The sequence below is a fragment of the Molothrus aeneus genome, chromosome 9, assembly GCF_037042795.1.
Source record: "Molothrus aeneus isolate 106 chromosome 9, BPBGC_Maene_1.0, whole genome shotgun sequence".
NCBI classification, from domain to species: Eukaryota; Metazoa; Chordata; class Aves; order Passeriformes; family Icteridae; genus Molothrus; species Molothrus aeneus.
The window spans coordinates 1159315-1177260 of NC_089654.1; the positions used below are offsets into that span (position 1 = coordinate 1159315).

At 50.1% G+C, this 17946-nt stretch overlaps 1 protein-coding gene across 4 annotated transcripts in view; it reads left to right on the forward strand.

Moving 5' to 3' along the window:
• The window catches only part of LRRC7 (leucine rich repeat containing 7), a 107292-nt gene extending 89727 nt beyond the window's left edge, over nt 1-17565 (forward strand). For 2 of the 4 annotated variants that reach the window (XM_066555364.1, XM_066555361.1), the window contains exons 20-25: nt 1441-1590; nt 4988-5107; nt 6538-6756; nt 9299-9391; nt 11213-11287; nt 12843-17565. In XM_066555364.1, coding sequence (XP_066411461.1) covers nt 1441-1590; nt 4988-5107; nt 6538-6756; nt 9299-9391; nt 11213-11287; nt 12843-12950 — 765 coding nt within the window. In that variant the 3' untranslated portion in view covers nt 12951-17565. The remainder of the gene's footprint in view (nt 1-1440; nt 1591-4987; nt 5108-6537; nt 6757-9298; nt 9392-11212; nt 11288-12842) is intronic. The other 2 variants (XM_066555363.1, XM_066555362.1) reach the window with 2 other exon arrangements.
• Nucleotides 17566-17946: the final 381 nt, after the last annotated feature.

The window sequence follows — 17946 nt, forward strand, 5'->3', positions numbered from 1 at the left end:
GTCGCCGGGGCGGTGGCTCCGGGTGCTGGGTAAACCCAGAGGCTTCACGCCGGTGCCGTTCCCTGGGGCAGTCACTGGGGTGGTGATTCTGAAACCTGGGTAAATCCAGAGGCTCTGTCACTGGGCTGGTGGCTCCTGCAGCTCTGCCCAAAATCAGGAAGAGCCCTGAGGTTCTCCCCTGGCCGTGGAAGCGCTGCTGGAGCCACCAGGTCAGTAACGACCGAGAGCTTGGAGAGGTGCTGGGCACGTCTTGGCAGTAAAAGGGAATAAAGGAAAAAGAGAATAAGTAATAAAATGTATTTTAGCTCTGGTGTCACTGTTAGTGCAGGGGGCTTAAAAGTATCTATAACTGAGAAATATCCCTGGGTATCCACTGCCACGGTTCTGATGGGAATGTGATCATTACTCCTTTTAGCTGTAGGAAGTTATGCTGATTTGCCTTCTATCCAAAGGGTACTTTAGTGCATGATTCAGTCATTACCTATTTAATGACCTAATCCATGAATCCTATTTACTCCGTGATCTGAAGTGGTTGTGACAAATTCCTGTGGTGAAATGCATAAGGGGTCATTGCCAAATGTGTCCATATACTGCTTTATGCTAGAGCCTCCTGAGTTTGGTGTTAATATTCTCCTTGCCTTCCAGTCTCTGGGATGTGATGATATTAAATTATCCTTAAGGATCAAACGGGGAAACTTCAAAAAGGGGCTCCAAGGCTGAAGCGTTTTCCTCCCTCAGCTCTTTTCCTTGTGCTGTGTAAACCCACTGGAAACTGCCTCCTACCCAGGGAAACCAGTGCACCCTGAGCAGGGCCCTTCCTGGTGCACACAAACCCTTGCCAGGTGTTGTTGGCTTAAGGAACACCTTTACACTTGGTTTACAACGTGTATGAAGGGTGCTTTAACCCTGGCAAGCTGGCACTGGTGGCTGTCCCTGACCCCTGCGAGGTGGTTCCTGCTGGGTGCAGAGCTCCAAGGAGCTGGGCTGGGCTGGGCTGGGCTGGTGGGAGCCCTGGGGAGCAGCCCCTGTCCCCGGGGTGGGCACAGCACCCCTGTCCCTGCCCTGCCCAGCTCGTCCCACATGGGCAGCCAGGTTTTTGGGGAGCAGGACTAGCTCCTCCCAGCCAGGCACAGCCCTGGCTGCACAGCCCGCCCCGAATTTGGCCCTTTTTTTTTTGCAAAAGCAAGATTTGTACCAGGTGAAGTGCAGATCCCACCACCCCCTTGTGCTGTCAGCGTGGAAGTCCTCTCTGGTGCCCATTTTCTGTACGAGGAGCCATGTACTCGCTGTGTGTGACCAGTGCATGCCTGGAGGAGCTACCGATACTCGGGACTGTTTGTTGGCTTAAACTAAAACTCTGTGAACTTAACCATGTATGTGTGAGACTTAATTCTGAGCATGTGTGTTCATATGTGTCCCGTGGTTGTTTCCTCTACTCAGAGCGCTGCTTACAAACACCACACAGTTAGCCTTGGCATGCTGCACTCTGGAGGGGTTTCAGCCATGCATGCCGGCCGAAGCATGACTTTAAACTTGCAGCCTAAATCTAAATTTGAAAACCAAATGCTTCAAGAGCTACCTCTACCGAAAGTAAGTATGGGCTAGCCAGCATTCACGGCGTTCCCGGTTAATTAATGATCCTTGCTTCCTCCTGGTTTAGCTTCTGCCTCTTCCTCCTGCTTTTAGGATGCCCGCTCCACAAAGCAAGGCCGGCAGGGACGCAGCTCTGCCCCTTGCTGGCCTTGCTTTTTGGATTCCGGGGCTCCCTGGCTGTCATTCCTGCTCTCCTGCTCTCCTCACACATGACAGTGCTGCCATTTGCTCAGTGGGGAACGTGGTTTGCTCTGGGACTGTTTGATCCTAGAAAAACGGGTGTGGAAATGTTAAACAGGCTCCAGGAGACAGGGATTTTAATACTTGAGCATTAATTGGGTGTGCTGTAATTCCTGATGGGTTTTGAACACATTACCACACCCAAAACCATTTCAAACTTCGAGTAACACCTAAAAAAGAGAATATTTCCCTCATTTATTTACTGTTTATCTTATATTTATTACCAATATATTGTTGACTAGTACAGACATACAAAACCATGTATTCCCAAGGAATATCTGAAGGGAGAGGCGCTCAGGACGAGGCAGAGAGGGCCATTCCTGCAGGACTCTCAGTGCCAGGGAGGGATGCTGAGACCTTTCCCTGCATCCTGAGGGCACAGCTCAGCCTCTCCCTGCCCTGGCACAGGGGCTGAGGGGACAAATCAGCAGCAGCAGCAGCTCTGTGAGTGATGAAAGGGCAGCAGAGCCCAGATCCCAGCATTCCATCTGTGCTGGGAATGGCCAGGCTGGCCCCTGTGGAACAGCCTGGCCAGCAATTCCCAAAGGAGCCTTCCAAGGGTTCAGAGCTCAGACCCAAGGGTTTGAGGAGAGCAGGATGGTGCAGCAGCAGGAGCTGGCCCAGAGCTCAGCCCTGCTCCTCTTGCCGACCTCCAGCCGGAATTCCCGGCGATCCAGGGCAGGATGGCAGTGCCCAGGGAGCAGTGCCAGGCCTTCCCCACTGTCCCCACCCCTCCATGCCCTGTCACCTCCATGCCATGTCCCCCCGTGCTGCTCTGGGTCTGTGCTGCTCTGTGGTGGGGCGGGAGGCTCCGAGGGGATCCCCTGGATGTGTGTGCTGGGCAGGGACACCCTGGTGTTGTCTTTGCTTCCCAGACCCTGTCTGTCTGCTCAGGTACTCGTCACCTGTCCCTGGAAAAACCCATTGGGCATCAGCCCCAGAGAGTGGTGCTGGTTCCCTCCACACGTTGGGAATGAGGTGGTTTGTGGCACTGCCAGGGTTTCAGGCTGTAGGTGAATGTGGATATTAATGATGGATGTCTGAGGAGACCCAGGAATCTGCTCTGTGATCTATTTTGGGGTGTGGTCTGACGTGGATTATTCTGCTTTTCTCTCTCACCAGCATTCCATTGCTCCATGTCCATAGAAACTGTGATGCTGAACTGCACTGAGGGGTGGTTCTCTCACTGTACTGTTTGGGAAAATTATTGTTGGGAAAGGTCACTGCAGGGGGAAATGACTGTTGGAAAAATGCTGTGTATATTTAGTGTTGTTGAATTTTATTGCTTCACACCTTCCACAGAATTTGCATTTCCTAAAGAATCCAGGCCACAGCAGTTCAATCCTTGCCTCTTCTGCTCCCTCCTTCCCGTGGCCTGGATTCAAGAGAGTAATGAGTGAGCTCTGGCTGTCAGGAAATCAACCTTGACAATGAATTGCCTTGAAAATGTTCATGACATCAATCTGCCCCCTGCAGAAAATGTGGGAAGTGCTGCTTATCCTCTTTCCCCCAGATTTCCTGGAAGTGGAGCTGGGTTGCAGCCTGTCCCAGCTCAGAAAACAGCCACAATTTTGGGGACAAATTCCTTTTGCTGCAGCAAATGAAATCCCGGGATTTCCCTGTTTCTGGAGGAAGCTGAGAGCACTCTCAGCATTTTCCTTTTTCCCTCTGGAGTGCAAACTCCCCTCTGCAGGTCAATCCCAGCAGCCTCCAGAGGGATCCTTTCCATGTCTGGATGCCAGTGAAAAGTTTTAAAAGTTTGTGGTTTGGTGCAGCCCATTCCCAGAATGGGAATTCCCATCTTCCTTGGGAATCTCAGAGAGGCTGGGCCTGGGGAGGGCACCCAGAGGGGCCCATAAACGGATCCCTTGGGGTGTGACCAGATTCCCAGGGCAGCCCTGGAGGGAATTGCTCATTTTTCCATTTTTCCATTTTTAATGGGGGTAAAGAAAGCTCTGCAAGGAGATCCTGGACTTTAAACAGGGGAAATGTTTTTTCTAGTGGTTTTTCACAGAAGGAAATTCACAAATTCCATTATTTTTCTGGATAATTTCTTGAATTATGAAAAAAAATATAATGGAAGTTTCCTTTCATTTTCAATAGTCAGGGTTGGACTTTTTTCACTTCACCTCAGAGATGTGATTTAAATCATAATTTCCTTCTATTTACTTTTCAACTTCTGTTTAAAAACAGTTTTTAATGGAAAACTTCCCACCCTTCACATTTCAAAGCAAATTTGATTAATTCTTCATCCGTCTAGAGAAGTGTATCCTGACTTTTTGTTTTACTCAAAGCTGGAGAAGAAATGCCTGGAATGGCAGAGGGGAAGAACAGATATCTTTTGCTCCTTTGCAGATTCCCATTAATCAATAAGCATTGAACTGTGCCAGGTGCTGTCAGTGGCAGGACAATACTGGAGTTTTGGGAAGTCTGGCACCCAAAAGGTGTTAGGAAAGCTCCCAGTGATGATCAAGAAAGAGAGGGACAGATAATGGAAACTCAGGGTGGGGCAGGAAAAGTCCAAACCCCCTCCAAAGTCCTGAAAACAGGAATGAAACAACCAGGGGGAAAGTGACAAGGAAGAAACATGGAACAGGAGAGAAAAGGGAATTATTGGGGAAACTTTCCCTGTGTGTTGTGACCATTCATGATGAGGCAAACATTGAATTCCAGGTTAATATTGTGCAAAAAACGTCCCTGGCACAAGCCAGGAGGTTCTGGGAGCTGCACACGGAGCCGGCAGAGCCTCGGCACTGCCAGCAGGGGATGTTTGCTGCAGAAAACACAAACAGCTCCTTTGCCTTGGTGGCAAATCCTTCCCAACAAAGTTCCTGCTGCTGGAATGAGCAGGGAGCGAGTCCTAACTCCAGAATTAACGCCAGGCTCTTTAAATATTGGAATTTCGCCAAAATCCATTGCTCTGAAAGTAACGAGTCCCGTCCAATGAGTTTTCTCTTCTCTCTCACCATTCATTATTCTCATTATTTCTGTCCTGAACCTCTCAAGCCCTCCTGCTTGCCCCCAGAGAGCCCCCAGTGCCGCCGTGTTGGCGGAGCACTGGGCAGGCTGGGCGCTGTGTGCGTTGCTGGGCTGTTGTGGCTGAGTGTGGAGGGTTTGTGCTGGTGACTAAAGGCTGCCCTGCCTTTGTGAACAGACCCCGTCGCAGCAGAGCAGCCTCCTGGACAACGGGCAGGACGAGGTGGCCATGGGCAGCCCCTGGAACCCCTACCCGCTGGGCCGGCGGGACGTGCCCCCCGACACCGTCACCAAGAAGGTAAGGGGTGCCAGCAGGCATGGGGACAGCCCTGGGGACAGCAGGACAGCCCTGGGGACAGCCTGGGGACACCCTGGGGACAGCCCTGGGGACAGCAGGACAGCCCTGGGGACACCCTGGGGACAGCCTGGGGACAGCCCTGGGGACAGCCTGGGGACAGCCCTGGGGACTGCAGGACAGCTCTGGGCAGCACCCAGGGATGCTCCAAGGCTGAAAGCAGGAATTGCTGTGATTGAGGGCGGTGTTTTCATGGGGCCCCTGATGCCGTGTGCAGGCTGCCCTGGAGCAGAGGCTGGGCAGAGCTCCAGAATAAAGCAGGGATTTATTCAAAGCATCTCCTCCATGGATCCACCTTGGGTAGCACCCAAGATGAACCAAAATGGCCCCAAAATGCACGGTCGGGCACGGGCTCTGTCCCTGGGATCAGTTCTGCTCCATTTGCACCTTGCAGTTCATTGTCCCATTCCAGCTTTAGCCCCTGCAGTCCCACCCTGATTGTTTTTCTCTCTGCAGCCCACGGGGTTTGTGCTCTTGGGCTGAGATTTGGATCATTTGTCCTTGGTGCCCAGCTGGAGCAGGAATTGTTTTGTCTCCCTGCTCTGTGCACAGAGCTCAGCATGCCCTGATGTGAAGCTCAGACCCACACACTAAAGCAGCACAGAATGTGAAAATAGAAAAGCCAAACCCTGAGGCATCATCCCTCTGTGTGCTCTGGCTCTGCATGGGCAGTGGGCATGGAGGGCTGGGCAGGGCTGCTTCTGCCCTGCTCCTGCAGGGTCTCATCCCAAGGTTTCATCCCAGTGATGATGTTCAGTCCATAAACAGCACGAGGGGTGGGATGGCTCCAGCCCAGCCCTGCACTGGCACAGCCCTTTTGCTGATAAACTCCCTGGAAAAGGGTCTCTTTCTGGGGCTTCTGTGGTGGTGGACATTGAATTCCAGTGCTTGGAGCTCCTGGCTCCCAGCCCCAGCTCTGCTCAAGAGTGCTCTGACCATAAAGCTGGAGACTGGAGAATCCTCATGGACCTGTTGGAGGAGGAGCTGCAGGGATGAGCCAGGATAATCACAGGGATCACTGTCAGGAGATCCATCCTGCCACCCTGAAGTCTCCCAGCAGTGAGTGACATCAGCGTGCACAGAGGAGGAGCCCAAGGAGCTCCTGCTGCTCCAAGCTTTATCCTTGGAGATGCAGCCAGGGATCCCTGAGGGCAGGAGGATTGCTGGGGCTGGAAACAAAAGCCATTGCTCCCAGAGATGCCTCGGGGCACAGGAGGAGGAGGGAAGCTGATGGTGCGGGACGGAGCCGGCCCGACAGCCGAGTTGTTGGTGCCCTGATCTGTGTGAAATCGGGATGAGCAGAGGCAGGAGCGGGCATTTCCCGGTGCGGGGCTCCGGGAGCCGGCTGCCCCTGACGCGCTGCTCGCCCACAGGCAGGTAGCCACATCCAGACGCTGATGGGCTCGCAGAGCCTGCAGCACCGGAGCCGGGAGCAGCAGTACGAGGGCGGCATGAACAAGGTGACCGTGCAGCAGTACCAGCCCCCGCTGCCCATCCAGATCCCGTCCTCGCAGGGCTCCCGGGCGCCCCAGCCCCAGCGGTGCCTCATCCAGACCAAGGGCCAGCGCAGCACCGACGCCTACCAGGAGCAGGTGAGCCTCGGGGGCACGGGGCACATCCCGGGTGTGGTGGTATAAGGTCCGCAGGACGAGGGGAGAGAGGAGAAATTGACTCCAAGTTCTCAGAAGGCTGATATATTATATTATATTATATTATATTATATTATATTATATTATATTATATTATATTATATTATATTATATTATATTATATTATATTATATTATATTATATTATATTATATTTATTATATTTATTATATTTATTATATTATATTTATTATATCATATCATATTATATTATTACATTACATTATATTACATTATATTATTACATTACATTACATATATTATTATATATTTGTTATATTAAATATATATTACATTATATATAATATATATAATAAATATATATAACATTATATATAATAATAATTAATAATACATATTAATATATAAATATTAAATATATAATGTGTTATTATATAATGATATATTAAATATATTATATATTGCATTATATAATTATAATAATAATAGTAATAATAAGAAGAACATATTAATATAAAAATATTCGTATGTATTAATATTTAATGTATAATATATAATGAATGTAATGTATTGATAATTAATATGTTTATTAATGATACTATAATTATTACTAGGATAATCACAATATTATAATATTTATAATATTTATTAAAATTATATATTTATTATAAGAAATTATATACTAAAACTATACCAAAGAAAAAGAAAGGATACATAGAGAAGGCTAGAAAAGAATGAAGAAAACCCGTGACTGACCAGGGTCCCAACACAGCAGGACTGGGATTGGTCATTAAATTAAAACAATTCACGTGCTGGATAAACAATTCTCCAAATCACATTCCAGAGCAGCAAAACAGGGAGAAGCTGAAGCTTCCCAGCTTCCCAGGAGAAGAAATCCTGGTGAAGGGATTTTTCACAAAGTGTCACGGTGACACCGGGGGGCACAGGGCAGCTCCCAGGGCAGCTCCCAGGCACCAACAGTCCCAAAGTGGCTCCTCCAAAGTGCCCACGGGAGAGGGAACCTTGGGCAGGAGAGGGGGAGCTGAGCCAGGCAGCCCCGGGGAGCTGGGACTGGGAGAGATCTGGCTGGAATGGGAGAGCTCTGGCTGGAATGGGAGAGCTCTGGTTGGACTGGAGGAGCTCTGGTTGGACTGGGAGAGCCCTGGCTGGACTGGGAGAGCCCTGGTGTGACTGGGAGAGCTCTGGATAGACTGGGAGAGCTCTGGATAGACTGGGAGAGCTCTGGCTGGACTGGGAGAGCCCTGGATAGACTGGGAGAGCTCTGGCTGGACTGGAGAGGCTCTGGATAGACTGGGAGAGCCCTGGTGTGACTGGGAGAGCCCTGGTTGGAATGGGAGAGCTCTGGCTGGACTGGAGGAGCTCTGGTTGGAATGGGAGAGCTCTGGCTGGACTGGAGGAGCTCTGGTTGGTTTGGGAGAGCCCTGGTTGGACCAGGAGAGCTCTGGCTGGGCTGGGGACAGGCTGGGTCCATCCCTTCCCCAGCACCAGCCACCAGTACCCATTTTCTCCCAGACTGACCCAGTGCCACCATTTGGAATTGAGGTCCCTGGGCAGAGCTGGCATTCCTGGGTCAGACTGAGTTAATTTTCAGCCTCTGCCCTTTCCCCAGTGACCCCGTTCAGGGCCAGCAGGGCAGGGCTCTGGGGGGACCCTGCTCTGCTCAGACCTGCCCAGCACAGCCCAGCTGCTGCCCCAGTGCCCCAGCCTGGCACAGGCACTGGGCACTTTCATTGCCTGCTCCTGTCCCTCAGATTTGTCCTTCAGCAGGGCTGTGAGAGGCCCCTGAGAGCAGGATGAGGTGCAGAACCATCCCCAAACCTCCCTCCTGTGGGGAGTGTCCGTGGAGCCCCAGAGCAGCTCCTGCCCCACATCCCTGATGTTCAGAGCCTGCTGGGGGAGGATGTGCTCACACCAGCTCAGGGCACGGCCACAAAGCCTCTGAGCTCATTTTTATTGTATATCCAATTCCCCAACACTCTTTGGAGCCACCCTGACCAGGAAAGGAGGTTCAGCTCTGATTCCTGTGGCAGTGCAGGCTCCCAGATCCCAGCAGTGCCCCAGAGATCCCAGAGGATTTTATCCCTTGGTTTTGTCCCAGGGGTGCTGCACGTCTGGCTCCTCCTGGGAAAATAAAATTGCACCAGGCAAAGCCTCACTGATGGGTTTATCCCAATGTTTAAGTGAAAAACTTGGCCAGGGTGAACTTCTCTTTCATTAATCTAAAGGGTTTTTACCTCCCTGAAAAGAGAACATTAAAATCTAAAAAAATCTGTGAACCACAGGGAATGTTTTGGTATCCCTCCAGTGTGGAAAAACGCCTCCAGTTCTTCCAGCTTATGTATTTTATAATTTTATAATATTTTTATATTTTAGCAATATTCCAGTGGCTTTTCCCATTTTGTGGAGTGCAGGGGCTCAGCTCCTCCAGGGAAAGGGGATGTGAGGGCAGGAGGTGCCTGCCTGGGGCAAGGTCCAGTGCTGACATCCCTGTTTTTCCTGCCTAGTTTTGTGTGAGGATAGAGAAGAATCCTGGCCTTGGGTTTAGTATCAGTGGTGGAATAAGCGGACAAGGAAATCCATTCAAACCTTCTGATAAGGTAAGTGTGAAATTCCTCTCTCCCTGCTCCTGGTTTGAGAGGTCACAGAGTGGAGGCAGAGAACAGGAGGGGGATGTTTGTGCTTCTCTGTTGGTGTAATTGAAAGATTTTTTTTTCCCCATTCTTAGCTTTGTTCTTGGGTGGAGTTTTTATTTTGGCAGAGTGTTGTTTGCTTGTTTTCCCAGTTAAAGAAGTTGAGGGAATCGAGCATCAATCCCATGAGTGTCTGGCCCATATGCCCTGGATAAGATAATTTTTTGGGCTGTTTTGTGGAGAATTGTCTCTCTTATTTTTAAGAGTCACCTTAGACCCCAATTAAACTTTTAATAAATTAGAGTATATTATATTATATATATAATATATATTTTTAATCTATTATTTATTATATTCTTATATTATATATGATATATTTTATTCTCTATATTCTATGTTATATATTATATTATATTCTATTATATTGTTATATTATATTATAATGTTATATTATATTACATATATTATATTATATTACATATATTATATTATATTATATTATATTATATTATATTATATTATATTATATTATATTATATTATATTATATTATATTATATTATATTATATTATATTTACTATACTAAAGTACGGTATCATCCCTTGAGGCTGAAATTGCAGGGTTTGCAGCTGCTGTGTCAAATAAAAGCAGCCTGGAAATCCCTGGATCCTTACAGATTCCATGGCAGCAGATGTCTCCTGTACTGGGAGTTAAAGCTGACACCTGATGGTGGTCAGGGACGCTCAGGGTTCATTTTGGGAATTGCACATTTCAGATAAATCAATTTGCAATAGGAGGAGGTCACGAAAACTCCAAGATGTGCTGAGTCCCAGCTGCCAGGGCTGTAGTATTGGGAAGTGGACTCTTAGCCCTGTGGATTTGTGTTTGGTGCCATGGAACTGACTGGAGTTTGTTGGAAAAGGAGGCCTTGAACACATTCCTGGAGCTGATGTTCTTGGATAATATTGGATTCTTGTTGCAGGGACAGTGGGAATTTCCACAAAAGTTTCAAATAATGAAATTGAAGCTGTGCTTCCTAGAGGAAGCAAAGATTGCTGTACTGATTATGATACACATTATTCCAATAATTAACACTTGCTCCATTTTAATTTCCCTGCCACTCCTGCCCAGTTCACACTGGACTTTCTTTGTGATGTGGGATTTTAGTGTAAGATTGTGGTGGTGTTCACAGGGGTCCCAGGACGAGGGAAGAGATGAGAATCTTGACTCCATGTTTCAGAAGGCTGATTTATTATTTTATTATATATATTATATTAAAAGAAAATGATGTACTAAAACTATACTCAAAGAATAGAAGAAAGGATTTCATCAGAAGGCTTGAAAAGAATAGAAAGGAATGATAATAAAATCTTGTGACTGCTCAGAGTCCCAGCACAGCTGGACCTGTGATTGGTCATCAAGTAGAAACAACTCACATGGACCAATCCAAGATGCACCTGTTGCATTCCACAGCATCAGATAATTATTGTTTTTCTTTTCCTCTGAGCCTTCTCAGCTTCTCAGGAGTAAAAATCCTAGCAAAGGATTTTTCAGAAAATATGCCCATGATATAAGATGACCCACAATTATTGATAAGTGCTGAAGGTCCCAGGGAGCTGCTCCACCCCCAGCCTGGAGTTTGACAGCAAGCAGAATAAACCAGTTTGGTGTTAGCCCATCTCCAGGGCATGCAGAGCCCCCAGGCCCCAGCCAGGAAGGGAGCCCCGTGGTTTTTGGGATGTAGTTCTTGGAGAAAGCATCCTAACCTGTGTTACTTCTGACTTATAGGGTATCTTTGTTACTAGGGTTCAGCCTGACGGCCCCGCCTCCAGCCTGCTCCAGCCCGGAGACAAAATCCTCCAGGTAGGAATGCTGGGGGGTGCCGGGCTCAGAGCTCAGCCTGGGAGCACACAGGGTGGTGTTTGCAGCAGGGCTCAGCTGCCTGTGGCATTCTGGGGACTTCAGCATTGATTTACAGCTGGTGCCCAAAGCACTTTTTGCCCTGGTGGCCACCTGGGCCACCTGGTTTGAATCAAAACCCACGGGCAGAGCCCCAGGGCAGGGATTGTCCCCTGTGCCACCCTGTGCCCACTTCTGGGCACCCCCATACCTGACCCTGAGGGGCTGAAGCATGTCCAGGGCAGGGAACAGAGCTGGGCAGGGGCTGCAGAATCCCTGAGGGAGCTGGGCAGGGGCTGCAGAATCCCTGAGGGAGCCGGGCAGGGGCTGCAGAATCCCTGAGGGAGCTGGGCAGGGGCTCAGCCTGGAGCAAAGGAGGCTCAGGGGCCCTTGTGGCTCTGCACAGCTCCTGCCAGGAGGGCACAGCCGGGGGGGTCGGGCTCTGCTCCAGGGCACAGGGACAGGAGCAGAGGGAACGGCCCCAGGCTGGGCCAGGGCAGCTCAGGGTGGAGGAATTTTTCCCTCAAAGGGAGGTCAAACCCTGTGGTTTATTTGGGTATCAAATTTCTCCTGCTTTTCCTGCTGAGGTCTGACAGTGCCCTCCCAGTCCTTCCTAGAGAACCCCAGAACCACAGAATCCTAGAACCCCAGAATCCCAGATTTCACAGAATTCACAGAACCCCAAAATTCACAGAATCACCAGGTTGGAAGAGACCTCCAAGACGATCGAGTCCCGCCCAGCCCCAGCACCCCAACTCAACCCTGGCACCCAGTGCCACATCCAGGCTTTGTTAAACACACGCAGGGATGGGGACTCCACCACCTCCCCGGGCAGCCATTCCAGAACTGTATCACCTTTCTGGAAAAAGCTTTTTCCTGATATCCAACCTGTATTTCCCTTGGTGCAGCTCGAGGCTGTGTCAGGACCCTGATCAGCCCCAGCCATGCCCCCTTTGTCCCCCTCAGCACCTCATTCCAGATTCTCCAGGCAGATCCTCCCTCTGGAGCCTGTCCCTGCCTGTGCCACCAGCTGGGGCTCGGATCCATCTCCCCCCAGCCTTGGCCCACTGTCCCCACACTCTGCCCCATGATCTCCCTCTGGAATTTTCCAGACCCCTGAGATCCCTCCCATCCCACAGTGCAGAATTCTGGGATTCCATTAATGCCTCATTTTGGCACAGCAGTCAGTGTATTTGGGATCTCCCCTGCCTGGAATTTGGATTCCTCTTTCCCAGAGGAAAGGTATTTTGTTGTGTTGAGGCTTTCAGCATGGTCAGAGCCCAGAGCTGTCCCAGAGTCACAGCCTGATTTCGGGATGTGGGATGAAATCACTCCTTGGAGCCCCCAGCCCAGCCCCAAAGCCATCCCACAGAGGACAAGAGCAGTGTGTGCTCTGTGCTCGTGAGAAACCCTCATGTGTTCATTATTTATTTCATCCTTGCTTTTAGTTGCCAAATAGCCCTTTTTTCCCCCAAAACAATCCACTGAAGCCTCTCCCCTTGTGTTTTCCCTGCTGCAGGCCAACGGACACAGCTTTGTACACCTGGAACACGAGAAGGCTGTGCTCCTGCTGAAGAGTTTCCAGAACACAGTAGACTTAGTTATCCAACGTGAGCTTACTGTCTAAATATTTTTTTATAAATAGTAAATATGTCTAGCCAGATCTAATGTTCAAAAGGATTTATACATAGGAAACCAATTTTTTGCCAATTGCTGGACCAATGGCAAACGGTAGTGCCAAATGTATAATACTCTATGTTAGTACCAATCATCGGGAGAAAATATAAGAATTAACTCTATAAATATATTGTTCATGTGGCTCCGTATTAGTTTTACTTGTCAGCCTCTGGCTGTGCATTGGTGCGTTTTTTTAACCAAGTTCCTTCTTAAAAGTCAATTTCATATGATTTCAAAACACAGAAGCACATACAAATCCTTTAGGAATTCTGCTGTCCATCAGAAACACTGCCTCAAAGTTGTATATGCCTTTATAAAGATGAAATATATTAACCTGTACTTCCCATGAAATATTTCTATCATGTCGCATACGAAAGTATAGAGAAGAAAATATTTTCATAAACACCTCAAAGAAAGTATATATTAAATTAAATTTAATAATGTTCATTTATTTTCAATGCAAAGATATTCTATGCCTTATGAAAATACCTGTACATATGCCGTGTGTATAGCTGGCTCCGTAGGGATCAGGAACAATTCACTACACAGGGTGAGAGACTTCTCCAGCTGTAACTCTGGGACCTCGGGACAAGGAGCCCACTTGGGAATGGGACAGCTCCCTCTGGAATGGGGTAACTCCCTCTGGAATGGGTGAACAACTCCCTCTGGAATGGGTGAGCTCCCTCTGGAATGGGTGAGCTCCTTCTGGAATGGGTGAACAACTCCCTCTGGAATGGGATATCTCCCTCTGGAATGGGTGAGCTCCCTCTGGAATGGGTGAGCTCCCTCTGGAATGGGTGAGCTCCTTCTGGGATGGGTGAGCTCCTTCTGGAATGGGTGAGCTCCCTCTGGAATGGGTGAGCTCCTTCTGGGATGGGATATCTCCTTCTGGAATGGGTGAACAACTCCTTCTGGAATGGGATATCTCCTTCTGGAATGGGATAGCACCCTCTGGAATGGGATAGCACCCTCTGGAATGGGATATCTCCCTCTGGAATGGGATAGAACCCTCTGGAATGGGATATCTCCCTCTGGAATGGGATAGCGCCCTCTGGAATGGGATAGCACCCTCTGGAATGGGATAGCACCCTCTGGAATGGGGTAACTCCCTCTGGAATGGGATAGCACCCTCTGGAATGGGGTAACTCCCTCTGGAATGGGATAGCACCCTCTGGAATGGGATAGCGCCCTCTGGAATGGGATATCTCCCTCTGGAACGGGGTGACTCCCTCTGGAACGGGGTGACTCCCTTCAGAACAGGTTAACTCCCTTTGCTTTGGCTCTTCCCTCGATTCCATGTGCACACACTACAGGAGAACACCGAGGACAGGCAGGTTTGGCTCACGGATGGAGGAAGGTTGTGATGGTGGCAGTAAAACTCCTTTTGTTGCTGCTAATTTAACTCGTTAATTTTTCATTTCAGACTCCCCATTGACATTGTTGTGTATTTTCCCCCCTGCTCCAGGCCCTGCTCGGGATATTCCCATGGGTGAGGCTTTCTGGGATCCTGGACTGGGTCCTGGAAAGGGATGGGCACAGACACATCCCAGGGAGCAGCAGGTGACCCCGAGCCAGCCCAGGAGGAGCATTCCCAGCACAGGGCCAGGGACAACCCCTCATGTCCAGGTCCTGGGGCTGTTCCCAAGGGAGAATCCCAAAGCCCAGACTGTGCCCAGCTGCTGCTGTCAGGGGTGCCAGGGTCCAGCCTGGTTATCCCTGACAGCAAAATGGGAAAACACAGGGAAAGCCCTGCAGGGGTTTTCAGGGGATCCCAGTGCCCTGGAGCAATGGGCAGGGGCTGAGGGACAGCTGGCTCTGGGATCACCTGCACCATTCCCACCCAAAATCCCACAGCCAAGGGTGCAGCCACAGCCCACGGGGATGTTCCACTTCTCCAAGAATTCCCAAATCTTCTCTCTCTGGCTGTGGGACCTGGGCAGCTGCAGGCCCAGGGAAGCCTCCAGGACCCTCCACCCCTGATAATTTCCCATTTTCCCAGTGCCAGCTCACAGTTCCTACCCAGGTGATGGCAAACCAGGAAAGTTCTCAGCCAGTTGTTCCCAACAGCGACCATTTAACATCCTCAAATCTGGTTTCACGTTTTCCAAAGTATTTTTTAACACATCCACGTCTGCATCTGTGTTTGGTGGCAGTGCCAGCCCTGGGAGGGGACAGGGGGCTCCACGCAGGGAGCAGGCAGGACAAGGCTGAGGGTGAGTGGGGCAGCTGAGAGCAGAGCCAAGGAAATCCAGTAGGAAAAAAAATCTGAGTAGGAAATGTCCCAGAGGTTGGTTTGCTGTTGGTAGTGAGCACTTGGAGTGTAAGGATGTTAAACCCCCTGGTTAAAGCCCTTTCCAGGGCCTAAAGGGGCTCCAGGAGAGCTGCAGAGGGACTGGGGACAAGGCCTGGAGGGACAGGACACAGGAATGGCTCCCAGTGCCAGAGGGCAGGGCTGGATGGGACATTGGGAATTGGGAATTGTTCCCTGGCAGGGTGGGGAGGGGTTGGATGGGATTCCCAGAGCAGCTGGAGCTGCCCCTGCATCCCTGGCAGTGCCCAAGGCCAGGCTGGACCCTGGGGCTGGGAGCACCTGGGACAGTGGGAGGTGTCCCTGCCATGGCAGGGCTGGCACGGGGTGGGCTCTGAGGTCCCTTCTCCCCCAGCCCATCCTGGGATGCTGGGCCCCCTTTGGGATGCTGGGCCCCCTTTGGGATGCTGGGACCCCCTTGGGATGCTGGGCCCCCTTTGGGATGCTGGGACCCCCTTGGGATGCTGGGCCCCCTTTGGGATGCTGGGACCCCCTTGGGATGCTGGGCCCCCTTGGGATGCTGGCCCCCTGTCTGCTGGAGTTTAGCACTGGGTTCCCTGGTGCAATCAGAGATGCCCCTGCACAGACGTGTGCACAGAGCTCTGGGGGGCAATGAAAGGACAGGGAATGCAAAAGCAGGGAAATGAACCCCCCCAATGGGATCAGCTGAGGGCAGGGCCCAGGGGAGCCCCGGTCCCAGGGGATCAGGTGTTTATTCCCAGGAGCTGCCTGGGTGAGCAACGTCCTGCTGGGACCCCCTGGCCAGGCAGAGCCTGTCCCACAGCAGCAGGGTTGGGGACAGGTCCCCCGATGGCTCAGGGGGTGACAGAGCTGCGGGGTCAGCACCCACCCCGGCAGGATTTGGACATAAACAAACACAGCAAGTCCCACCTCAGCTCGAGGAAGAATTTCTTTCCCTGGGGGTGGCAGGGCCCTGAGCAGCTGCCCAGAGCAGGTCTGGGGCTTCCCTCTCTGGGGACATCCCAACCCCACGTCCCCCGTGTCCCCTGCTCCGGGCTGGGCTGGATGGTGTCCAGAGGTCCCTCCTGTGATTCTGTGAACTGGTGGGATGTCACAGTTAGAACTCCCAAAGGAAACTGGGGATGCTGTGCCAGCTGGAGCTCCCTGCCCGTGCCCGTCCCTCGCCATCCCTCTGGAAGTGCACAGCTCCAGGGCTGTCCCTGGCAGGCAGGGCAGGCCCCCCGTGCCCACACAGCTCTCTGGGCTGCAGTTTGGGCAGGACACGGATCCAGGGGTCCACGGGGAGCTGGCCTGGCCCTGGAGCCACGGGTGGCACAGCTGTGGTGCCACTGGGGCCAGGCCCTGGCAGTTCCCCCACCCAACCCCAAATGGCACCATCTGTAAATCACGGAATTTCAAACCAAAAAAAGAAACGAAACCCCAGAAAAAAAGCTTTTTGCCAATCCTCTCCCTGGCTGATTCCAGCTGATTTAGTGGAAGTGACTGACTGGCACCAGTCTGGGCACTCCTGGCACTGCCCTGTGTCCCTTGGGTGGCGGTGGCTGTGTCCCCTCCCTCCCTCCTCCTCCTCCTCCTCCTCCCCGGGCAGGGCACTCGCTCATCACTTCGGTTTTCTACCTGTGAGTACTGTATCCAGTTCAGAACCAACAGCTTCCTTTAGTAAAGATTTTACCATTTTATAAAAGACATGTTTAATTATGATGGAGATGGCTGTATTGTAATTAATATTTTGAGATAATTGTGATTTTGAGCTTAAATTATATACAGAAATGGTCATTTTTGTATGTGTTCAAAGATTGCTATATTCCAGATGACTGTACTTTTCAGTTGAATTCCAGTATCCATGTAAATAAAGCTGAATGAGGAAATATTTACTACTTTATTAACATAGATTGTGAATGTACTTCATGTTTTTTGCAGTATAAAGACTTACTGAACTTGAAAGCTGCTTCATTTTATGTGCAAAAAGGTACTTCAAAAATTCTATTTTAAATCTATTGATTGAGTGCAATCAGCTCCTGTCCCTTGGCACATGCAGGTTGTCCCCTCCCCGTGCCCTGGAGGGCCTGGCCCGTGCTGTGGGGCTGCTGCATTTGGCAGCTGCTCTGCAAAGAGGGAGCCCAGGGACTGAACCGATGCTGTGCAGTGCAGCAGAGCCATTTTCGGCTTTGCTGTACCCACCTTTTTCAGTATTTCCAAAAAAAAAAAAGTGTTTTGAATAACATTAAAAAGTCTCTTTATTGTATAAATAATAAAAACGTCACCTTATTGTAAAGCTTTTGGGTGGTTTTTTTCTTTTTCCTGGCAGAAAGGAGGTTTCAGAGAGTGGGGAAGGGGGAATGAGCCTGGAAAATTGGGCAAATGCCAACTGGGGCTCCCCTGGTCCAGCTGCAGCCAGGGGAGACAACAAATATGGAAAGGGAGTAATGGAAATGGGGAAGAAAACTCAGGTTTGGCAGCTTTGGGGGCAAATGTATGGAAGGATAAATGCGTGGAAGAAATGGATGAAAGGACAAAATGTGTGGAAGGACAAATGCATGGAAGGATAAATGCATGGAGAAAGAATGGATGAAAGGACAAAATGTATGGAAGGACAAATGCATGGAAGGATAAATGCATGGAGGAAGAATGGATGAAGAAATGGATGAAAGGACAA